The sequence below is a fragment of the Cynocephalus volans genome, chromosome 4, assembly GCF_027409185.1.
Source record: "Cynocephalus volans isolate mCynVol1 chromosome 4, mCynVol1.pri, whole genome shotgun sequence".
Taxonomy (NCBI): Eukaryota; Metazoa; Chordata; class Mammalia; order Dermoptera; family Cynocephalidae; genus Cynocephalus; species Cynocephalus volans.
In genome coordinates, this window is record NC_084463.1 from 130,670,256 (window position 1) to 130,696,337 (window position 26,082).

At 35.1% G+C, this 26,082-nt stretch overlaps 1 protein-coding gene across 3 annotated transcripts in view; it reads left to right on the plus strand.

Annotated features, from left to right (window-relative positions):
- ELP4 (elongator acetyltransferase complex subunit 4) overlaps positions 1-26,082 on the plus strand; it is a 263,052-nt gene that overhangs the window by 210,025 nt on the left and 26,945 nt on the right. The window contains exon 10 of one of the 3 annotated variants that reach the window (XM_063093889.1): positions 816-896. The exons of the other annotated variants lie outside the window; for them this stretch is intronic. Within the exon in view, the coding sequence (XP_062949959.1) occupies positions 816-887 (72 nt within the window). The 3' untranslated portion in view covers positions 888-896. Of the gene's footprint in view, positions 1-815; positions 897-26,082 lie in introns of those variants that run through there. 3 annotated transcript variants of the gene reach the window in all.

A 26,082-nucleotide genomic window follows, 5' to 3' on the forward strand; every position in this document is an offset into this window, starting at 1 on the left:
TTTTGGTTATCATGGTAATCTGTGTTAGCAAGAAAGTTTTAGAGCTTTTGTATGTATAATTGCCTCACCTATTTGATGAATTGACCCATTTACTACTACAATCCAAAAACTGACTACCACTCTTATACAGTCACTTCCATCAAACAACCGGTTGGCTTAATCAAAATTATCAAACTGGTTATAAGTGTGACTGTGTGACACATCCTGAATGAAGGCTTTTTCCAAAAACACTTGTGTTTTCTCTACCTTGTCAACATAGATGGGTCCCTTTTCTTAGTCTCTACTTCACAGAGATATTGCAAAAATAAAATGAAATAATAGATAAATAACCATTTTAATAGTGAAATGTAAAATGTCATTGTGACACATGTCTAATTCAGCCACATTGACTACAGCACCATTAGTTTGGCTGAGACTTGTCCATCTTTAAATAGTTTAGTGGCCATTAATCAGCAATATTATCTTATTAAAAAGGCCAGTTTAAGAAAAGTCTAGTAGTGACATCAGCAAAATGGTGCAATGGAAGCCCCAAGCCCTCTTTCCTCCCACAGAGACACTGATTCAACAAAATACATGGACCAATTCCCTTTGTGACAAATCCAGAGCCACTGAAGAGACTCTTGCACCCCAGGCAAGCACAATACCAGCTGCATCTAAGCCAGTAGGAAAATCCATGGCACCCTCTTGCCATAGTCCCGCACGTCCCAGTGCAGTACCAGGCAAGCAGGAGATAGATATCTTAGTCCATTTGTGCTGCTATAACAAAATACCACAGACTGGGTAACTTATAAATAATAGAACTTTATTTTTCACAGTTTTGGAGGCTGGGAAGTCCAAGATCAAGACATCAGCAGGTTCAGTGTCCGGTGAAAGCCTGTTCCTCATAGATGGTGCCAAAAAATGTCCTCACAAGGCAGTAGGGATGGAAGGGCAAGAAAGCACTCCCTTGAACTTCAAGCCTTTTTATAAGGGCATTAATCCCATTCATGAAGGTGAGCCCTCATGACATAATCACCTCCCTAAGGCCGCACATTTTAATACTGTTGTATTGGGTGTTAAGTTGCAACATGAATTTTGGAGGGAACATCATCATTCAGGAGGGAACTCTCAGATCCTGGTTTCTCCCTAGGGAAGGAAAGAGAAGACTAGATCATACATCCAATGTTCTGACTTTTGTGGAGAGCTGCCCAAGGGACTGGCTTCTGTGTCACCTCTTTCAGAGCACAGACGGGACCTGGCATACTCTAGATGCCTGAGGGCCACTGAGATCAAAAGAGTTGGTCAGCATGCTACTGTTCCAAAGGACTACAGTATAACAGACACAGGCCAATACAGCTTGTTGACCTTTTTCTCAGTGGTTAAGTGAAGAATGGAATATGTGCCCAAACTCCAGCTTTTCAGAGGGCTGCCCAAGGGACTGGTTTTTTCCTAGCCTGACTGAGGGGACCCAATAAACTCTAGATGCCTGAGGGGCACTGAGAACAAAAAACAACTGGGTGGTGTCCTGCAGTTTCAGAGAACCTGTGGTACAGCAAAGAGGCACCAGAGAGAGCAAGAGATTGCATTCTCCTGGAAAAAAATAAACTGGCAAATCTCTCTCAGTAGGAATTTAAACACATAAGTCTAGAGAAGGCCCATCCACAGAAAATATTTGAGAAGCCCTCAGAATATGTAGCCAGGCTGACTGGTGAAAGTCTTTCCCTGTACAAGCCAGTCTGAAGAGACTGGGACTGGTGGCTATTTTTTCAAATGTGTGAATATCAACACAAAGTTGTAAGGAACATGAAGAAAAAGGGAGAAATGGCCCAATCAAAGGAGTAAATTAAATCTCCAGAAATAAACCCTAAAAGCACTGAAGTATATGAATACCTAACAAGAAATTCAAAGTAACCATCATAAAGATGCTCAACAAGCTGAGGAAAACTATGCATGAACAAAAGGAGAATTTCAAAAAAAGAAATATAAAATACTAAAAAGAACCAAAACAGAAATTCTGGAGCTGAAGAATGCAATAACTGAGCTGAAAAATTCACTAGAGAGTTCAACAGCAGATTTGATCCAGTTGAAGAAAGAATCAGCAAACTTGAAGCAAGTTTTTTGAAATTATCCAGTCAGAGTGGGAAAAAGATAAGAGAAAGTGAAAAAGTGAAGAAAGCATAAGAGACTAATGGGACTCCATGAAGAGAACCAGTATGTGTATTTTGAGAGTCCATGAAGGAGAAGAGAGATAGGGGCAGAAAGCTTATTTAAAGAAATAATGGCCAAAGACTTCCCAAACATGGGGAAAGAAATATACATCCAGATTCAAGAATCCCATTGGACCCCAAAAACCAGGGGCCAATGATGTTTACTCCTACACACATTATAATGTGATTCTCAGAAATAAAAATAAAGAGAATTTTGAAAGCAGCAAGAGAAAAGTGAATTATCATATACAAGACAACCTTTGTAAGACTATCAGTGGATTTCTCAGCAGAAACCTTGGTGACCAGAAGGAAGAGGAATGATATATTCAAAGTGCTGAAAGAAAAAAAAATATGCCAACTAGGGTTAGTGTATCTGGCAAAACTGTCTTCAAAGATGAGAGATAGTTTCCCAATAAACAAAAGCTAAGGAAGTTCATCACTGCTAGACCTGTCTTCCAAGGAAGGCGTAAGGGAATTCTTCAAGTTGAAATGAAAAGACACTAAACAGCAACACAAAAGCTAATGAAAGTATAAAGCTTGCTGATAAAGGTAAATATATAGACAAATACAGAGTACTTTAATACTATAATGGTGATATGTAAATCACTTTTAATTGTGTTATAGTAGTTAAAAGTCAAAAGTACAATAAATAATTAAACTATAACAATATGTTAATGGATCACAATATAAGATGTAATTTGTGACTTGAATAACAGTGTGGGGGAGAATAAAAGTATAGAGTTTTTTAATGCACTTGAACTTAAGTTGTTATGAGCTTAAAATGTAGTGTTACAATTATAAATTGTTTTATGTTAGCCCCATGTTAACCACAAAGAAAGAAAAACATCTACAGAAGATACAAAAGGATATGAGAAAGGAGACATAGCACATCACTAAAAAAAAAAAAAAAAGGAAAACAACCAGAGAAGAAAAGACAGACAAAACCTATAAGACAGACAGAAAACAATTAACAAAATGACAATAGTAACTCCTTCCCTATAATTACTTTAAATGCAAATGGATTCAGCTGCCCAATCAAAAGACATGGAGTGGCTGAATGAATTTAAAAAGTAAAATTCAACTGTATGCAATTTATAAGAAATTCACTTAGAATTAAAGATACACATGAGTTGAAAGGGAAAGGATGGGAAAAGCTATTGCATGCAAATGTAACCAAAAGAGAGTAGGAGTAGCCATACCTATTTCAGACAAAATAGATTTTAAGTCAAAAACAAGACACAAACAAGAACAGTATATAATGATAAAAGGGTTAATTCACCAGGAAGCTATAACAATTGTAAATATATATGCAGTTAACATCACAGCACCCAAATACATAAAGCAAATATTGACAAAACTGAAGGGAGAAATAGACAGCAACACAGTAATAGTAGATTTCAGTACCCCACTTTCAATAATGGATAGAACATCCAAACAGAAGGTCAGTAAGGAAACAGAGGACATGAACAACACTATAGATCAAATTGACTTAATAGACATACAGAACATTCTATCCAGCAGCAGAATACATATTTTTCTCAAGTATACATGAAACATTCTCCAGGATAGAGCCCATGTTAGGTCACAAAATAAGGCTTCACAAATTTAAGAAGATTGAAATCATACCACCTAACTTTTCTGACATCAGTTGAATGAAACTGTAGATCAGTAGCAGAAGAAAAACTGGAAATTTTACAGATACGTTGAAATTAAACAACATGCTCTTAAACTAATGGGGTAAAGAAGAAATCAAAAGGGAAATTAGAGATATCTTCAGACAATTGAAAACAAAAATACAACACACCAAAACTTAGGGGATATACCAACAGCAGTACTGAGCAGGAAGTTTATAGCAATAAATGTCTACATTCAAAAAGAAGAAAGTTCTTAAATAAACAACCTAACTGTAACAAGGAACTCAAAAAAGAAAAACAAACTGAGTTCAAAGTTAGTAGAAGGAAGGAAATAGTAAAGATTAGAGCAGAAATAAACAAAGTAGAGAACAGAAAAACAATACAAAAAAATCAACAAAACTAAGAGTTGGCTTTTTGAAAACATCAACAAAATTGACAAACATTTAGCTAGGCTAAGAAAAAAGGAGAGAAACAGGTATTGGTATTAAACACTGTACCCCACAGAGATGTTCAATCAATTATGTTTTATTTTTTTTTAAACTTTAATGTAAAAAAAAGGAGAGAAGACTCAAATAAATAGAATCAGAAATGAAAGAGACATTACAACTGATACTACAGAAATAAAAAAGGATTAGAAGAGACTACTATGAACACTTATAAGCCAACAGAGGGGATAACCAGAAGAAATGTATAAATTCCTAGAAATATATAACCTACCAAAATTGAATCATGAGGAATTAAAAAATCCAATCAGAACTATGACTAGTAAGGAGATTGAAGCAGTAATCTTCCAACAAAGAAAATCCCATGACCAGATGATGTTACTGGAGAATTCTACAAACACTTAAAAAGGAATTGATGCCAATCTTTATCAAACTTTTCCAAAAAATTGAAAAGGAAGGAACACATCCAAACTCATTATGTGAGGCCAGCATTACCAAAGCCAGTAAAATACACGAGAAGAAAAGAAAGCTACCCTGATGAATATAGTTGCAAAAATCCTCTACAGAAAACTAGCAAACCAAATTCAACAGCACAATAAAGGAGTCATACACCATGACCAAGTAGGATTTATTGCTGGGATGCAAGGGTGGTTCAACATACAGAAATCAATGTTGTATACCAAATTACAGATTGAAGGATAAAAATCACATGATCATCTCATTAGATGCAAAAAAAATGTTTGACAAAAGTAACATCCTTTCATGACAAAAACACTCAACTACCTAGGAACAACATGTAATTACATCAACATAATAAAGACCATATAGTAAAAAAAAAAACCACAAGTGACATGAAAACCTAAAAAAAAAAACAATGAAAACCTAAAAGCTTTTCCTCTAAGATCAGGAACAAGGCAAGGATGCCTACTCTTGCCAATTCTATTCATCATAGTACTGGAAGCCCTAACCAGAGCAGCTAGGCAAGGAAAAGAAATAGAAAGCATTTAAATCAGAAAGGAAGAAGTAAAATTATCTCTGTTCAAGATAACATGCTCTTAAACCCTAAAGATTCCAGAAAAAAATAAACTGTTAGAACTAATAAAGGAATTCAGCAAAGTTGGAGTATAAAAACAAACATGCAAAATTATTTGTATTTTAGTTCTGTTTCTGTGTATTAGCAATGAACAATCAAAAAGAAAATTATAAAGAATTCTATTTACAAGTCATCAAAAAAAAATTTAGGAATAAATGTAACCATGGGGGCAAAAGATTTGTACACTGAAAACTACAAAACACTGCTGAAAGAAACTAAACCAAACACAAATTAATGGAAAGAAATCCCATGTTCACAGATCGGAAAATTTAATATTGTTAAAATATTCATACTATCCAAAGCAATCTACAAATTCAGTGCAATCTTTATAAAATCTCAGTGGCATTTCTTATAGAAACAGAGTAAACAATCCTAAAATTCATATGCAATCACAAAGGACCCAAAATAGCCAAAATAATTATGAGAAAGAAGAGCAAAGCTAGAGGCCTCACATTTTCTGGTTTCAAAACATATTGTGGAGCTATAATAATCAAAACAGTATGATACTGGCATAAAACATACATACTGAGCAATGGAACAGAATAAAGAGCCCAGAAATAAACTTATGCATATATGGTCAACTGATCTTTGACAAAGGTGCCAAGAAAACGAAATGAGGAAAGGATAGTCTCTTCAACAAATAGTGTTGGGAAAACTGGATATTCCCATGCAAAAGAATGATATTGACCTCTTATCTTACACCACATACAAAAATCAACTTGAAGTGGTTTAAAGACTTAACTATAAGACCTGAAACTGTAAAACTCCTAGAAGAAAACATATGGGAAAAGTTTTATGGCATTGATCTTGGCAATAATTTCTTGGATATAACATCAAAAACACAGACAACCAAAGCAAAAATAGACAAGTGAGACTACATCAAATTTAAAAGCTTCTGGACAGCAAAGGAAACCATCAACAGAATGAAAAGACAGCCTATGGAATGTGAGAAAATATTTGCAAATCATATCTCTGATAAGGCATTAATATCTTTTATCTCCTTTGTTAGATTTATTCCTAAGCATTTTACTTTTGGGGTGACTATTATAAATGGGCTTGCTTTCTTAATTTCTTTTTCTTCTAGTTGTTGAAGCATAAAAACACTACTGTTTTTTGTATATTGACTTTGTGTCCTACAACCCTACTAAATTCATTTGTCAGCTCTAAGATGTTTTTGTAGAATCTTTAGGTTTTTGTATATATAGAATCATGTCATCTGCAAACAGGGACAATTTGACTTTGTCTTTTCCTATTTGGATTCCTTTTATTTCTTTCTCTTGTCTAATCACTCTGGCAGGTACTTCCAGTACTATGTTGAATAGAAGTGGTGAGAGTGGGCATCCTTGTCTTTTTCCTTTCCTAAAGGGAAAGCTTTCTGCATTTCCCCTTTCAGAAGATTGGCAGTAGGTTTGTCATATATGGCTTTTATTGTGTTGAGATACCTTCCTTCTATACCTAGTTTGTTGAGAGTCTTTATCATGAAAGAACATTGAATTTTGTCAAATGCTTTTTCTGCATCTATTGAGATGATCATAGTTTTGTTCTTGATTTTGTTGATATAGTGTATCACATTTATTGATTTGCATGTGTTGAACCATCCTTGCATCCCTGCGATGAATCCCACTTGATCATAGTATACAATCTTTTTGATGTGTTTCTGTATTCCGTTTGCTAGTATTTTGTTGAGGATTTTTGTGTCTAAGTTCATTAGGGATATTGGCTTGTAGTTTTCTTTTTTTGTTGTATCATTGATTTTGGTATTAGGGTGATGCTGGCCTCATAGAATGAGTTTGGGGAAAAGGCCTCTGTTTCAATTTTTTTGAATAGTTTGGAAAGAATTGGTATTAATTCCTCTTTAAAAGTTTGGTAGAATTCAGCAGTGAAGCCATCTGGTCCTGGGACATACAAATAGCCAGCAGGTATATGAAAAAATGCTCAACATCACAAATCATCAGGGAAATGCAAATCAAAACCACATTGAGATATCATCTCACCCCAGTTAGACTGGTGATTATCAAAAAGACTGACAATAAGAAATGCTGGTGAGGATGTGGAGAAAGGGGACCCCTTCTCCACTGTTGGTGGGACTATAAATTAGTACAGCCATTATGGAGAACAGTATAGAGATTCCTCAAACAACTGCAGATAAAACTACCATATGATTCAGCAATCCCACTACTGGGTATATCTCCAGAGGATTGGAAATCATCATGTTGAAGGGATACCTGCACTCCCGTGTTCATAGCAGCTCTATTTACAATAGCTAGGCTAGGGAAACAACCTAAATGTCCATTGATGGATGACTGGATAAGGAAAATGTGGTATATATACACAATGGAATACTACTCAGCGATAAAAAAGAATGAAATTTTGCCATTCATAGAAACATGGATGAGCCTGGAGAAAAGTTAGGCTGAGTGAAACAACCCAGGTGCAGAAAGAGAAATACCATATATCCTCTCTCATAAGTGGGAACAGATCCATAAATAAATAAACAATAAAGCCAGAGAGAGTAAGAAACAATAATCACAATAATACGTTGAATTTTTAGGAGAGGAAAGAACTGTGGTTACTAGTGGTAGAAAAGGGGAGTAGGGCCGACCCCATGGCGCACTCGGGAGAGTGCAGCGCTGGGAGCGCAGCAGTGCTCCCGCTGTGGGTTCGGATCCTGTATAAGGATGGCCGATGCGCTCACTGGATGAGCGTGGTGCGGCCGGTCACAAAAGAACAAAAAATAAATAAAATAAAATAAAAATAAAAAAAGAAAAGGGGAGTAGAGGGAGAAAGGGAGGGGTGTTAATGAGAAATTGGTTAATGAGCAAAAGGAATGATTATGTATTATAATGATGAATAAGCTAATTATCCTGATCTGACCATCATACATTGTACAGAACTATTGAAAGTCAACTTTGTACCCCACTTATGTGTATAATAAATTATCTTAAATAAATAAAAATAAAAATGGGCAATGGACTTGAATAGACATTTCTCCAAAGAAGACATACAAATGATCAACAGGTATATGAAGAGATGCTTGAAATTACCAGTCATCAGGAAAATATAAATTAAATGACAGTGAGATATCATCTCATACCTGTTAGGATGGCCATTATTTTTAAAGAGAGAGAGAGAGAGAAAGAAAATGGAAAATAACATGTCAGCAAGGATGTGGAGAAATTGGAATCCTTGTGTATTATTGATGGAAATGTAAAATGTGCAGCCAATATGAAAAACAATATGGAGGTGCCTCAAAAAATTAAAAATTGAACTTCCATATGATATAGGAATCCCAATTATGGGTATTTATCCAAAAACATTGGAATCAGGATCTTGATGAAATATTTGCACTGCCATGTCCATTGAAGCATTATTCACAATAGCCAAGAAGTGGAAACCTGAATGTCCTTCTAGGGATGAATGGATAAAGAAAATGTATATGCATACAATTGAATATTGTTCAATTTTAACAAAGAAGAAAATCCTACCATATGCTGCAACATGGATAACCCTAGAGGACATTATGCTAAATGAAATAAGGCAGTGCAGAAAGGCAAGTACTCTGTTCATATTTCATATTCAACAGCATGATTCCACTTACATGAGTATCTAAAATAGTCAAACTCATCAAAGCAGAAGGTTGAATATTGGTTGCCAGTGACTGGGGGGAAGGGAAGTTAATTGTTGTTGAATGGGTATAAAGCTTCAATCATGCAAAATGAAAAAGTTCTAGAGACCTGTGTACAACATTGTGCCTATAGTTGACAATACTATACTGTACACTCAAATATTCATTGAGGGTAGATGTCGTGTTTTTCATCACAATTTTTTTTAAAGTCTAGTTATTTTAATTTTATACACCAACATTCTCATGACAAATGGGGACTGTTAGTATGAACAGGTTTGTATTGAAAAAGGCAAGACCAATAAAAGTATAGTGAGACAATTAAAATTCTCTAAGCCTGGTGATTTCTGAAAAATATACATGACTATACTACATTGAAATGCAGCTTACACTAAATCTGCTTATATGTTTATTTTCAAAAGTGTGAAATTGATATTGTAGATATCAGAGGAATATTTTTCTTCACTGTGGGTCTGTGTTTTATAGTACTTTTTTGTGATTTGTTCTATATCGCTATTTCAGGTATGATTTTCCATTATAGAGATGCATTATAGAATTTGTTTTCTTGAGATGATGTACAATATGTTCACAATACTTCTTCCAATCTTTCTTATTGTCTTCCCAGGTTATTAATAAAACCTACTATTTTAAGTAGAATCTAGTGCCATTTATATTTAATAATTTTTTATTTTAGTAATAATGATTAATGTTACAGACTCTCTTGTTAAAATATATGCTATATTACCATTATTTTTAAACTGTGAAACCTACATGAGTTTTTAAAGAACAAGTTAAAAATACCAGTAAGTAGTGATATTCAAGTACCACCTGTTTACCTACAAATATGTTAGGTTACACTTATTGCTTGCTAAACTTCCTCCTCTCTGTGCACAAACCAACCACATACTTGGCAGACCACAACAAATCCATAATTTGCATAATTAATATCAATCTTTCCATTTATTTTGTATGTACCGAACGTATTTATCTGAATATTTACTCAGAATCCCACTTGCTTAATGATTACTACCACAACCCCAATTTTGGAAATGAAAATCATGAAATTTTTTCTTTTCAAATTCATAGATATGCTGTGCTCTGAAGCTTTAAAACAGCAGATATTTTTGCCAAGAGAAGCTTTAAGAAAGCAAGTTTTATACCTAGAGGCTACACAGTTGAAAAAATTATGTAGCAATCATTTGAAATTTTGTACTGAATTATCTGATTTGGCTCTCTGGCCTAAAGTTCACCAGATAATTTCCTGAGCTGTAATTCATTTTCACTTATGAGACCTTCGTCTGTTACTGGGAAAAAGGTCATTTTTCCCCTCTCAAGTTTTTCTAATAATGCTTCCATGTACCATTAAATTGTTGGCATGTTTTAGTCCCAGAGGATAGATTTTGTTTGGCATCCTAAGGAATTTGGATATATTTAAGAAGGTGAGAACTACACATTGGCATCATTTAAATGACATAAGTCTACACCCATTTGGCTTTTACATGCCAAAGATGTGAAACATGCCAACTGTTTAATAGTACACAATAACTGCTCAACTGCATAAGTTTATTTCAGGAAAACAGTTTGGTGTGTTTTATCCTGAATCATTTAGATTCAATTTTGTTTTATGGTGCCTTAATAATAGAGACATATTGTCCATAACTTTTGCTTAAGCAGATATAAATCATATTAAAATGTTAGTCGTACTAGAGTTAAATAGAATATGAGTTCTGCTTTAGTTTAAGATGCCTATTTAGCAGCTTCAGCAGCCTCTATGCTGCCAACAAATATGAAAAAGGAAAATAGAGTTTGAGATTGATGATTTTAAACAGTCAATTTCTTCATTTCTTTTAATAAAGTAAATTTGGACTTTTAGTCAGTTGGGGAAACATAGATTTTCTTTTATTTTCATACTTTTAAATATATATGCTATTTATTTTAATCAAAGCAACATTTAATGTGTATATGTATGTGTGTGAGAGAGAGAGAAAGAGAGAGACTGTACAAGTCCCGGTTGGAAAGATGAGCGTAGAGAGAGAAAGATAAACATGGCGTGATCTTCTCCTTTAAGGAGCTTACAGTCAAATGGGGAGACATGGAGAGAGCACAAGTGCTAACTCTAATGCAAAGCAGAGAGTCCTATGTTTTAATATAGTAAAAACCAAAAGTTAGTATAGCATAAGAGAGTAAGAGATTGGGGTGGTGATGGAGGCTGTTGGGAAGGGAGATCTGAGAGCTTTAAGGAATTTTAAAGAATCATCCCCGTCATTGGGGAAGCAGAGGAATAGAAGCAGACAGTAGACCGCGAAAGTGTGGAGAGGGGATGGTGGAGGGGAAGAGGTTTAAGTTATATTTCAAAAGGTAAATTTCTCTCTGTTACCTAATTGAGGGAGAAGGACTAGATGGAATTTTACAAAATATGTAGAATATATTTGAGATACTTGTAGTATGTTAGTTTCATGGCCTACATAAAAATCACTTTTGATAACTTGTGGTCACCGCAAAGAGATGGGCAGTCATCCTCCAGACAAACCGAGGTACATTGAGAAGGTAATGTGGCTGCCATTCGGGAGAGATGCAACATTGGTGACGTCACCATGGACAGGAGAAAGCAGCAGTGATTTTAAATATGACCACAAATAAAATGTCAGATGCTGTAGATTTGGCTGCTTCTATTTGTAGTATATCCCACTTATTCAACAGTGATTAAGGATTTTTGCAAGCAACCTAGGAGCCAGATAGTGGAAAGTAAGGTTAGATGATAAGTTAGTGTCAAGTCATGAAAGCCTTTTTAATGTTTAGTGCCAAACAACTTTTCTATAAGACAAAGCATATTAAACATAAAAACCATTACTTAAAATTATATTTGGACCATGTCCAAAAAAAAAGGGCTTTTCTTATGCAAAACAGAGTATTTTACAGTTGTAGATTACAATTCCTTTTAGAGATAAGCAGCTGAAGATAGTTTTAGAATATCCTCCAATTGTTGTTTTCTTTTTCTGCAGTGAGCAGATTCTTAACTTGTGTTCCCCTCACAGTAGTAAATATTATTAACTCTTTCTCTTATACATCTAAATAGTTTCTTTACAGCAGAGTAAACCAAGATCTTATAGCATAGATTTCTGGTTGACATTTACTTTAATAAACACTGAGCTATGAAAATTATTGGTGTTTTTTGGTTTGGGGGGTTTTGGGGGTTTTTGTTTTTTGTTTTTGTTTTTGTTTTTGTTTTTCTCCATATCAGGCTATCTCTTCTACCCTCAATGAGCTTACAGTATAGTAAAACAGAAAAGGCAAGTAGATATGAAATAGTCACATGTAATGAAGTATAAAATTGTACAGAGTAATCTATGACTATAGCTCAGCAAGGAAAGGTCAATTAAGTCTAGAATAAGGAAGGTACTAGGACTTGGCAAAACTTTGAAATGTGGTAGAATTAGTATAATTAGTATAAGGCCATTGAAAGAGGAAGATCTTCCTGATAGAGAAAAGCATAAGTAAATGCAAAGAAGTATAAATGCCAATCATACACTTGCAAATAGTCTAGAAACTGGCCTGACTGAAGAAAATGTGTAATGGGGTAACTGAGGGGGGATGATTCGTGGAATGCTTTAAAAGCCATAGAGGATATGGAGAACCAGTATAGGTTCTTGGCAGTAGGCTAAAAACAGCATTTAATAATTATTAGTATTAGCTGTCCAGTTAGCTCAGTTGGTTAGAGTGTGGGGCTGATAACACCAAGGTCCAGGATTCATTCCCTGTACCGGCCAGCTGCCAAAAAAATAATTAGTACTAGTAGTATGGAAGACAGGTATGGGACATTTTGGTGGAAGCAAAGAGAAAAAGAGTCAGGGATGCAGTTAAGTGTGAGGTTATGAAAGCATCTAGTAAAACTGTAGTAAAAGTGGGGAAGGAAAGAGACACATAAAAATTTCTTCCAATAAATAATCAACAAAAGTCAGACATGTATTGTTTACAGAAGGTAAATAAAAATGTGATTAAAAATGCAACTGTTGTATATGGCCCTTTACAGTCATGTTGGCTTTACTGAGAGGTATTTCCCCCAGCAACTTGGACCTAAATCTTTTATACATATTTACACAACTATTATTTCAAATTACTTCCTCTGTCAGTGATTTCTAATTATAACAAATGATCTTTAAAACATCCATTATTTAATTTCTATTTATACACTATCATTGGAATTTGGTGATTTTTCCATGTTCTTAAACTAGATTTCTGTGGAGTGTAAGTAAAAAGAAGAAAGGAATTATTGATAAGAGGAGGAGGAAGAAATAGTCAAAAATATAAATACATAATTTTAACCACATAGTAATTCCTGTAACTAGAAAATAAAACTAAACAAAGCTTTTATTGAACATGGTGTCAGGGCCATTTAAGTTGCTTCATCCCCTGCCAGCTTCTCTGAAACTTTATGACTTTTATAATGTTGATAGAAGTACTTCCTAGAAGCAGATTGTTTGGTTGGTGGTTATTCTTTCAACTTTGTTGCTGGCAGAATAGCACCCCCAGGAAGGAAGTACAGATTAATGGTAGAAACCAGTCTCAGTGCAGGTAGCATAGGCTCTCAAGGGTTGCAGTAAGGCATTTTCTAGACTCTGGAGAAACTTCCTGAGGTTTTTCAGAACACTGAAGCCTCCAGGAAAGGCAACTACTTTCTTTTTAGTACATGGTTAACTCATTCTCTCTCAAAAGCATCTCTTTCTTCCCTGTCACAGCGGTCTTTCCCTCAGGCAACCTGGGATGCAGTGGAAGGTTTTTCAGAGTCCTTGATTGTCTTGCCCGAAGCTACAACTTGACCTAGATGGATGTGACATGTTGCCCTTGTCCTGTTGCTCAGTTCACTTCCACAGAGGTTTTCTTCCATAAAAAGTGTTGTGTTTGGGGTTGTTTTTGTTTTACATTTTCTGCTTTCTACCCAATTCCTCGGAGTCCAGAAAGAGTAAGAAATATCTAATTTCTGATTTCTCTTTCTTGCCAGACTATATCTTCCTGACAGCATGTTTCTTACAGGCCCATTGAAATGTCTTCTGTGGTGAAATCCAGCCTTTTGTATTTTTCCCTGTGATTTCTCTAACTGTTGAGCTCCATGTCCACACTCAGTTCTTTGTATTCAGGATTCACCTTTCCTTTCTCCAGCCTTTAGTCAGACATGCAGTTAAGTGAAAGATGTGAAAAGAATAAACCTTTTCTTAAAGACCTCCACAGAAGAAAATTCTTCAACCTTCAGTATTTAATATCTCATTGTTAGCATATCTACATATAAACTATATACAATTTTAAAGCCTAAAAGAACCTAGGAAATCACCAAGCCCTAACCTTTTATTTTATGTATGGAAAGATTAAGTCTTACCGAGGTATTTACTATACACATCTTAAATCCTCCCTTAACTCAGAGTAATATGTACATTTTAAATAACTTACTAACACGTCTACCAGTGGAAATTGGCTTTGGCACAGGTTTGTAAAGCTGGCTCTGGCTATAGCCAAGAACAAAGCCTAAAGTTCTTAAGGACTGAATTTATTTCAAGCATCAAGTTCCTGCATTAGGTCTAGTACTCTTCTAACTTAGAAACTAATTTCAAACAATGCATACAACCTTCTTTCCATCCCCCATCAACTGTGTTCTCTCCCAGCTCTACTGTTTGGAAAACTTGGGAGAGGAAGGAGGAACCAAAACTTTAGTATCTGAGAAGAGAAGCACAGGAAACATAGTTGCCATTAACACTATACAGAAAAAAATAAATAAAATAGCATCATCCCTGTCAGAAAGGCTAACCTGGGAGGAAGAGGAGAAAGATAGTATACCCAGAGTTTAACATTGAATAGACACTCAAATATTTTTTGAATGAATGAAATGAGAATCAATGAACTACAGACCCAACGCTCTGCCTCCAATATAACCTCTTTCCTAAGCCCCAGTGGGGATATTTCCATTTGACGGTCCCAAAGAAACTTGAAATCAAACGTGTCTAAAACTGAATTAATTACCTTTTCACCTATCCCCTACCATTCTGATATTCCCTATCTCAGTGCCTAGCATGAATCCAGCCACCTAAATCTTTAACCTAGGGATCATCCTCTCTTATTCATCCCTCACCTCCAGTCCTTAAAAAGTCCTGTCAACTCTACTTTTACAATATCCAGATCTATCAAAAGTCTTCCCTGCAAATATAGTTTTATCACAACTTCAAGTAATTCCTCTCTTGTAAAAGCTGTATAAGAGAACAGAGAAAGAAAAGGCTATTCAACTCATTTTATAAAACAAGTATTATTAAAACTAGACAGGCATAATAGAGGAAAAGGAAACTATAGATCAGTCTCACTTATCATAGGTATAAAAATTCTAAATAAAACAGCATCAAATGAAATTTGCAAGTTTATTCACACACACGCCCACACACTACTACTACTGCTGCTGCTACTACTAAGTAGGATGTCTCATAAAAGTAGGAATGGCTCAACATTACAATGTAGAAAAGTGCTTGATAAAATTCAGCACTCATTCTTGGTAATTAAAAAAATCTTTTTTCTAGGAAACTGAGCATAAAAGAGAAATTCCTATCCTGATAAAGGGTAACCATCAGGAACAAAGAGGGCACATTTTTCTTAATGGTGATATTTTAGAAATATTCCTACTAAAGTCAGGAGTAAGAATGTTACTTTGTCAGAGTCCATTTAGCATTGTTACTAGAGATACTAACCTTAATAATAATATCCACCACCCCCCACAGTAGGAAAGAAGACCACTTGTTTTTATTATCAGATGATGTGACTATCTACATCCAAGAGAATCCACAAATTTAACAAGCTTGCCAGATTTAAGATCTCAGATCTACAACTTACCATTCAGGTAACCTTGGCCATTACTTGGGCCAAGCACTGTGGTTTACCCATCTGTAAAATGGTTATGAAGAATATTAAATGACTTAGCCAGTGTAAAGCACCTCATACACTATAAGTATTACATGTGTATTAGCCATTATTATTATTACCATTAAATTAATATACTTATATTAATCATTATTAGTGTATTTGTTATTATGAATCATAATCATTCTTTGTTCCACTTACCCAATTTCTCCCTAAGCTCCCTCTTCCTTCCCCTATCCCACCTCTAGTAACCACACATTTTTTCTCTCCTTCTGAAAGTTCAATGTATTATTGTAGTCTTTCTTTCTTTCCTTCTTTCTTAGCACCCATTTATGAGTTAGGACATGCAGTATTTCTCTTTCTGTGTCTGGCTTATTTCACTTAACATAATTTTCTCCAAGCTCATCCATGTTGCTGCGAATGGCAGAATTTCATTCTTTTTTATGGCTGAGTAGTATTCCATTGTGTATGTGTACTACATTTTCCTTATCCAGTCATCTATTGATGGGCATTTAAGTTGGTTCCATATCTTGGCTATTGTAAATAGAGCTGTGATAAACACAGGAGTGCAGGTATTCCTTTGACATGATGACTTCCATTACTTTGGATATATACCCAGAAGTGGGATTGCTGAATCATATGGTAGTTCTATCTGTAGTCATTTGAGAAACCTCCATACTGTTTTCCATAATGGCTGTGCTATTTTACAGTCCTTCCAACAGTGTGGAAGAGTTCCCCTTTCTCCATATCCTCACCAGCATTTGTTATTCTGTCTTTTTAATAATGGTCAGTTTAACTGGGGTGAGATGATATCTTGGTGTGGTTTTGATTTGCATTTCCCTGATGATTAGTGATGTTGAGCATTTTTTCATGTACCTGTTGGCCATTTGTGTATCTTCCTTTGAAAAATGTCTATTCAGCTCTTTTGCCCATTTTTTAATTGGATTATTTGTTTTTGTACTGTGAAGTTGAGTTCCCTGTATATATTCAAGATATTAATCCCTTGTCAGATGTGTAGTTTGCAAATATTTTCTACCATTCTATAGGTTGTCTTTTCACTCTGTTGACTGTTTCCTTTGCTGTGAGTAAGATTTTTAGTTTGATATAATCCCATTTGTTTATTTTTTCTTTTGTTGCTTGTGCTTTGGGGATCTTATTCATAAAGCCTTTGTCCAGTCCTACTTCCTGGAGCGTTTTCCCTATGTTTTCTTTTAGTAGTTTTATGGTTTCAGACCTCATACTTAAATCTTTAATACATTTTGAGTTGATTTTGATCAACGCAGAGGTACAGGTCTAGTTTCATTCTTCTGCATATGGATGTCCAGTTCTCCCAACTCCATTTATTGGAGAGGCAGTCTTTTTCCCAATGTATTTTCTTGGTGATTTCATCAAAGATCAGTTGGCTATAAGTATGTGAGTTGATTTCTGGGTTCACTCTTCTGTTTCATTGGTCTGAGTGTCTGTTTTTCTGCCAGTACCATGCCGTTTTGGTTGCATAGCTTTGTAGTATAATTTGAAGTCAGGTAGTGTTATGCCTCTAACTCCCCCCCCCACCCCCAGGACTGCTTTGGGTATTTGTTGTCTTTTGTGGGTCCATATGAATGTTAGGATTGTTTTTTCTATTTCTGTGAAGAATGTCATTGGTATTTTAATGGGGATTGCATTGAATCTGTAGATAGCTTTGGGTAGTATAGACATTTTCACAATGTTAATTCTTATAATTCAAGAGCATGGAATGTCTTTCCACCTTGTTGTGTCCTCTTTAATTTCTTTCAGTAATTCTTGTAGAGATCTTTCACCTCCTTGGTTAAATTGATTCCTAGTCTTATTCCTGTTCCTAAAGCTTTTCCCCAGGCAGGATGATATGGGCAGTTGTTTTGTCATATATGACTTTTATTGTGTTGAAATACTTTCCTTCTGTACCTAATTTGCTGAGAGTCTTTATCGTGATGGGATGTCAAATTTTGTCAAATGCTTTTTCTGCATCTGTTGAGATAATCATGTTTTTTGCCCTTGATTTTGTTGATGTGGTGTATCACATTTATTGACTTGTGGATGTTGAACCATTCTGCATCCTGGGATGAATCCACTTGATCATGGTATATAATTTTTTTGATATGTTGCTGTATTCTGATTGCTAATATTTTGTTGAGGATTTTTACATCTGTGTTTATCCAAGAAGTTGGTCTGTAGTTTTCTTTTTTATGTTGTATCTTTGTCTGGTTTTGCTATCAGGGTGATGTTGGTTTCATAGAATGAGTTTGGGAGAGTGACCTCTGTTTCCATTTTTTGGAATGGTTTGGAGAGAATTGGTGTTAATTCCTCTGTAAAGGTTTGATAGAATTCAGGAGTAAAGCCTCATAGTCCTGGGATTTTCTTTGTTGGGAGACTGCTGATTACTGCTTCAATCTTATTGCTTGTTACTGGTTTATTCAGGTTTTCTATTTCTTCTTGGTTCAGTATTGGTAGTTTGTATGTGTCCTCGAATTTATCCATTTCCTCCAGGATTTTGTATTTGTTAGCATATAGATGTTTGTAATAGTCTCTAATGATTCTTGTCTTTCTGTGGTATCAGTTGTAATGTCTCCTGCTCCATTCCTGTTTTTTTTTTTTTTTATTTGGGTCTTCTCTCTTTTTAATTTTTTGTTTATTTATTGTTAACTTAGCTAATGGTTTGTCTATTTAATTTATCTTCTCAAAAAAACCCAACTTTTTGTTTCATTGATCTTTTGTATCATTTTTTAGGTCTCTATTTCATTTAGTTCTGCTCTGATCTTAATTATTTCTTTCTGTCTTGTACTTTTAGGATTTGATTGTTCTTGTTTTTGTAGTTCTTTTAGGTGTAGCATTAGATCATTTATTTGAAGTCTTTTCGTTCTTTTGATCTAAGCATTTATCACAATAAACTTCCCTCCTAGTCCTGCTTTTACAGTATCCCACTGGTTTGGGTATGATGTGTCTTTATTTTCATTAATTTCAAGAATTTTTTGATTTCCTGTTTAATTGCTTCTTGGACCTATAGTTCATTCAGGAGCCTGTTGTTTAATTTCCATGTATTAGTATAGTTTTCAGAATTATGCTTGCTATTGATTTCCAGTTTTAATCATTATGGTCTGAAAAGGTATTTGAAATGATTTCAGTTTTTTAAAATTTGTTGAGACTTGGGCCGAGCCCGTGGCGCACTTGGTAGAGTGCTGCGCTGGCAGCGCGGCAACACTCCCGCCGCGGGTTCGGATCCTATATAGGACTGACCGGTGCACTCACTGGCTGAGTGCCGGTCATGAAAAAACGACAAAAAAAAAAAAAAAAAAAAAAATTTGTTGAGACTTGATTTGTGACCTAACATGTGGTCTTTCCTGGAGAATATTCCATGTGCTGATGTATATTCTGTAGTTGTTGGATGAAATGTTCTGTAGATATCTGCCAGGTCCAATTGGTCTAAGGTATAGTTTAAATCCTGTGTTTCTCTGTTGATTGGTTTTCTAGATGATCTGCCCAATGCTGAGAAAGGGATGTTCAGGTCCCCCGCTATTATCATATTGGGGTCTATCTCTTTCTTTATATATCTGGGTGCTCTGGTTCTGAGTGCATACATATTTATGATTGCTATGTCTTCTTGCTAAATAGATCCTTTTATCATTACATAGTGAACTTCTTTGTCTCTTTTTATAGTTTTTGGTTTAAAGTCTATATTATCTGATATAAAATAGCTACTCCTGATCATTTTTGGTTTCCATTTGCATAGTATATATTTTTCCATCCTTTCACTTTTAATCTTTGTGTGTCTTTGCAGGTGAGGTGAGTCTCCTGAAGACAGAATATAGTTGGTTCTAGCTTTTTAATCCAGTCAGTCAATCTGTGTCTTTTGAGTGGGGAGTTTAATCTTTTTACATTTAGGGTTGTTATTGGCAAGTGTTGTCTTACTCCTGGCATTTTATTGCTTTTTCTTTAGATGTTTTAAATATCTTTTGTTCCTTTCTTCCCCTTTTATTATTTATCTTCAACGTTTGTTGGTTTTTTGAGGTGGTAAGATTTAGTTTCTTTCTCTTTCTCATTTGTACTTTTGTTTTACCAGTGGATTTTGTTCTTTCTTGTGTATTCTTTATAGTGATTATTGTTGTTTGGAATCCAGATGCAGGATTCCCTTGAGAATTTCTTGCAGGGCTAGTCATAGGGTGGTGAACTCCTGCAGTTTTCGTTTGCCTGGGAAATACACTATTTCCCCTTCATTTCTGAAGGATATAGCCTTTCTGGGTATAATATTCTTGGCTGGCAATTTTTTTTTTTTAGTATTTGGATTATATCATTCCATTTTCTTCTGGCCCATAGAGTTTCAGTTGAGGAGTCTGCTGTTAATCTGATGGGGGCTCCTTTATAAGTGACTAGATGCTTCTCTCTTGCTACTTTTAAAATTCTCTCTGCCTTTGAGCTTTGCCAGTTTGACTATAATGTGTCTTGGAGTGGATCTTTTTGGATTGAATCTGTTTGGGGATCTTTAAGCTTCCTGAATCTGAAGGTACATGTGTCTCCTTATATCTGGGAAGTTTTGCATTATTATTTCCATATTATTTCACTGCATAGGTTTTCAATACCTTTTCCTCTCTTCTCCCCTTGTTGAGTACCTATGATTTGCGTGTTTGTGCACTTAAAGTTGTCTGTAAGCTCTCTTAAATTTTCTTCACTTTTTTTTGTTCCTTTTTCCTTTATTTTGTCCACCTGGCTTATTTTGAAAAGACCATCTTTAATACCTGAAATTCCTTCTTGTGCTTCCTCTAAACTGCTGCTTAAGCTCCTAGTTGTGTTTTTATTTCATTGAATGAATTATTCAGTTCCAGGAGTTCTGCTACATTCTTTTTTAAGGTATTAATCTCTTTGTAAAATTTCTCCTTTGTATTCTTGATATTTTTCCTCATTTTATCTTTTTTTCTAATTGAGTCTGCTCTTATCTCTTTGAGTTTTCTTAAGATCATTGCTCAGAATTCCTTTTCAGTGATTTCAAGGGCTTCCTGTTCTATGAGATCTGGTACTTGAAAATTACTGTATTCCTTTGGTGGTGTCATGTTTTCTTATTTATTCATATTTCTAGTATGTCTGTGTTGATGTCTGGTTATCTGGTAGACCAATTGTTTCTTCTATTACTTTGGAGTGGGCTTTGAGGAGAAAGATTTCCTCCTCCATTTTCAGGCTCCTCTGGTGACGCTCCTTGTGTCAGTGTAATCAAGTGTGTAGTGGGCTGTCTGCAGGTTGGTCCTTGTGACAGCAGGTTTAGCAGACCACTTACACAGAAGCAGTGTTTGTGGTGCTGTTTTGCCTTCTGCTCGGGTGGTGGGAGACTGCCTGGGGCTTTCGCCTGGGTCCCCCAGCACTCAGTAAATATTTGTTGGATGAAAAAAATCTCCCTCATAAACATAATGCAAAATGTCCTCAACAAAACATTAACAAATCAAATTCAACAATGTATAAAAAGAATAATACACCATTACCAAGGAATGCAAGCCTATTTCAACATTCAAAGACTAGTTAATGTAATCAATCACATCAACAGGCTAACCACAAAAAAAATCACATTATTATATCAATAGGAAAACTCATGCAGACAAAGCACTTGACAAAATCTAACACCCATTCATGATAAAAACTCTCAGAGCATTAGGAATAGAGGGGAACTTCTTTAACTTGGTAAAGAATATCTACGAAAAACCTACAGCTGACATCATACTTAATGGTAAGAAACTCAAAGTTTCCTTATTAAGACCAAGAACAAGGCAAGGATATCCTCTCTCACACTACTTTTCAAAATCATACTATAATCCTACTAATGCAGAAAGCAAGGAAAGGAAATAAAAGGTATACAGATTGGGAAGGAAAAAATAAAACTGTCTTTGTTCACAGGTGACATGTTTGTCTATGTAGAAAATCTGAAAGAATCAACAAAAAATCTTCTAGAACAAATAAGCAATTATAGCAAGGTTACAGGATACAAGATTAATATGCAAAAGTCAGTTGCTTTCCTATATACCAGCAATGAACAAGTGGAATTTGAAATTAAAAACACAATACCATTCACTATTAGCACCCAAAAAAATGAAATACTTAAGCATAAATCTAACAAAATATGCACAAGATCTATACGAAGATAACTGCAAAACTGATGAAAGAAATCAAAAAAGAGCTAAGTAAATGGAAAGATATTCTATGTTCATGTGTAGGAAGACTCAATATTGTCAAGATTCCAGTTCTTACCAACTTATCTATAGATTTAATCCAATCTCAATCAAAATTCCAGTAAGTTATTTTGTAGATACTGACTCTAAAATTTATATGAAGGGCCAAAAGACCCAGAATAGGTAACATAATACTGAAGGAGAAGAACAGAGTTGGAGGACTAACACTACCTGACTTCGAGACTTACTATAAGGCTGATCAAGGCAGTGTGCCATTGATGAAGGAACAGATAAACAGATCAGTGGAACAGAACAGAAAGCCCAGGCATAGACATGTAAATACAATTACAGTCAGCTGATGTTTGGCAAAGGAACGAAGTCAATACAATGGAGAAAAGATAGTCTTTTCATCAAATGGTACTGAAACAACTGGACATGCACATGCAAAATAATAAACTTAGACACAGAGCTTACATCATTCACAAAAACTAATTCAAAATAGATTACAGAGCTGGCCACTTAGCTCAGTTGGTTAAAGCATGTGGTGGCCAGCTGCCAAAAAAAACAAAATGAAAACAAACAAACAAAGATTGCAGAACTAAATGTCAATGGAAAACTACAAAACTCCTAAAAGGTAAGATAGAAAATCTAGATACCTAGGGTTTGGTGATGATTTTTTAGATACAACACCAAAGGCACAATCCATGAAAGAAAGATTTGATAAGCTGGACCTTATTCAAGTTAAAAACTTCTGCTTTGCAAAAGACACCGTCAAAAGAATAAAAAGAAAAGCCACAGACTGGGAGAAAATATTTGCAAAACACCTATCTGACAAAGGACTAACACAAAACATATGGAGAACTCTTAAAGAAAACAAACAACCTGATTAAGAAATGAACCAAATCCCTTAATAGATACCTCACCAAGGAAGATGTGCAATATAAGCATAGGAAAAGATGTTCCACATCACCTGTCATTGGGGCAATACAAATTAAAACAACAATGAGATACAACTACACACCTATTAGAATGGCCAAGATCCAAAAACACTGATAACACCAAATGCTGGCTAGTATGTGGAGTAGTAGGAACTCTCATTTATTGCTGGTGGGAATGCAGAATGGTACAGCCACTTTGGAAGACAATTTGGTGATTTCTTACAAAACAAAACATACCCTTACCATACAATCCAGCAATCATGCTCCTTGGTATTTACCGAGATGAATTGAAAACATATTCACACAAAAACCTGCACACAGGTGTTCATAGCAGTTTATTCATAATTGCCTAAACTTGGAAATAATCAAAACGTCCTTCAGTAGATGAATTAATAAACTGTGGTACATCCAGACAATAGAATACTATCAGCACTAAAAAGACATGAGCTATCAGGCCATGAAAAAAGCTTAAAGAAACACTAAGTGAAACAAGCCAGTCTAAAGAGGTTAATGTTGTATGATTCCAACATTATGATATTCAGGAAAAGACAAAACTAAAGAGACGGTAATATGATCAGTGGTTGCTAGAGGTTAAGGAGAGGGAGGGATGAATAGGCAGAACACAGGATTTTTAAGGCAGTGAAACTACTCTATGTGAAACTGTAATGGTAGATACATATTGTTATAAATTTGTTCAAACCCATAGATTGTACAGCACCAAGAGTGAACCCTAATGTAAGTTATGGGGACTAGATGATAATTGTGTGTCAGTGTAGGTTCATAATTTTAACAAATGTATCACTCTAATGGGGCATATTGATAATGGGGAGGCTATGCATGTGCGGGGCAGGGGTTGTATAAGAAATCTCTGTACCTTCTGCTCAGTTTTTGAACCTAAAACTGCTCTAAAAAGTAGTATATTTTCTAAAAAATTTATTGAGAGCTGATTATGTGCCAGGCACTGATCTAAATGCTTTTATATTTTAATACTCCCAACAAGCCCTATTAAGTAGATACCATTACGATCCTCAGTATACTGATGAGAAAATTGAAGCACTGGGAGGCTAAGTAACTTGCCCAAGATTTCACATCTGGTAAGTTGCAGTCTGACTCCATCCAGATCACGTGTGCCTAGGGCAACAAAAACTATAAGGCACTGGAGATGAAAACTAACAAAATATGTACAAAACCTCAATGCAGAAAAGTTTCAATACTTTGTTAAATGTTCTTTTATTTAAGTAAGACCTTTAAGATGGAATGTTCATAGGTGGAAAGACTCAATATTGTAAAAATGTGAAATTCAATTATAGCCTAATTCCTGATAAAGTTTTTCTTAGAATTTTATAAGGGCATTAAGAGTTAAAGCATCATACTAGCACAGGGATACACAAATAAACCAATAAATCAGAATAAAGCCCCCCTCATATACAGAAAATTCTACAATGTCAGAGGTGAAATTACAGATCAGTATGGTAAGGAAGAACTAAGTATTCCATCATTGGTGTTTGGGTAATTGGTCATTGTTATGAAAAAATATTTATTTTATACCAAAAAAAAAGTTTTCTCAGCTAGTTTGAAGGAATAAATGTGAAAAGCCAAACTTTAAAACTTCTGGAGAAAAATATAGGAGAATAGTATTTGACTATATTAAATTTTAAAACCCCTAGTCAATAAAAGACACTATAAACTAAGAAGTGAAGAATCTGCAGTGCACATTACCAACAAAAGATGAACATTCCAAAGAAAAAACTAGCAAAATGGGCAAATAATGTGAATGTGTAGTTTACAGAAGAGGAAACATGAAATAATGCTCAACACCACTGGTAGTCAGGGAAAATGCAAACTAAAATAACAATTATCACGTCATATCCACCAAACTGGCAAATTTTATAAAGTCTGGCCGTCAAGTAAGTTAGTAAGAAGTTAGAGAAGCTGGAACTCTTGTATAGTACTGATGGGAATATAAATTGCTACACTTCTGAGAACAAGTTAGCAATATCTTGTAATATTGATAATTGTGTATGTCTTGTGACCTGGAAATTTTATTTGTGGATGCTCTAGAAAAACTTTGGCATACACACAAAAAGAAAAATAAAAGAATATTGGACAGAATTTCTTGTAGGACAGAAAAATTCAATACAACATAAATCCGTCTATCACAAGAGAATGGATAAATCTATTTTGTATATTCACACAATGAAACACTACTGTAGATTAGTTTAAAATAAATACCCGTGCTACATATATCAACATGATAATTCTCCAAATCATAATTTTGTATGGAATAAAACAAATTGCAAAATGATACGTGCATTTGATTCCATTTGTATAAAATTTTAAACACACGAAATAACATTATATATTATTTATGTATATATATGTATACTTAGTAGTAGTTTAAAACTATCCATTAGAAAAATAAATGTCAAATTTCTTTCAGTGTTTACCTCTAGGGAAATATGGATTAGTGGAGAGATACACAGGGATCTTCACTGCTATTTTATTCAGAAGCAAATGTGGCCAAATGTTAGAATGTGATAAAGTTTAGTGATGAGTACATGGGAGTTGCATTTACTCTTATTTTCTCAGTTTCCTATATTGTTGAAATATTTCTGTATAAATGCACACTGACATCTAATCTAGCTACTTCTCACCACCTCTGCTGCTACAACTGTGACCGAATCCCCTTACATCTTGCTACCATTAATCTCTCACAAGGGCTGCTGCAGTAGCCTGATAACTTGTCTGCCCACATTTTGTTTGCATACACCCTCACAGTAATCTTTTATCACAAAGTAAATCAGATTATGCTACTCTCCTGCTCAAAACACTCCCGTGGCTTCCCATCAGAATCAAAATTCAAACTTTACTGTGGCTTACAAAAGTGCTGTCTTCTCTCTAAACGAGTTTCCTACCACTTTCCCCCTAGCCGACCAGGCTGCAACCACCCTCGTCTTGCTGTTCCATGCCAAGCATGTTCTTACATCAGCAGTTTGCACCTACCATACCCTCTGTGTGGAAAACTTCCCAGGTCATTTGCATTTCTCTCTCCTTCACTTTATTTAAGTCTCTGTTTGAATGACCTCCTCAGGCAGGCTTTTCGTGACCAAC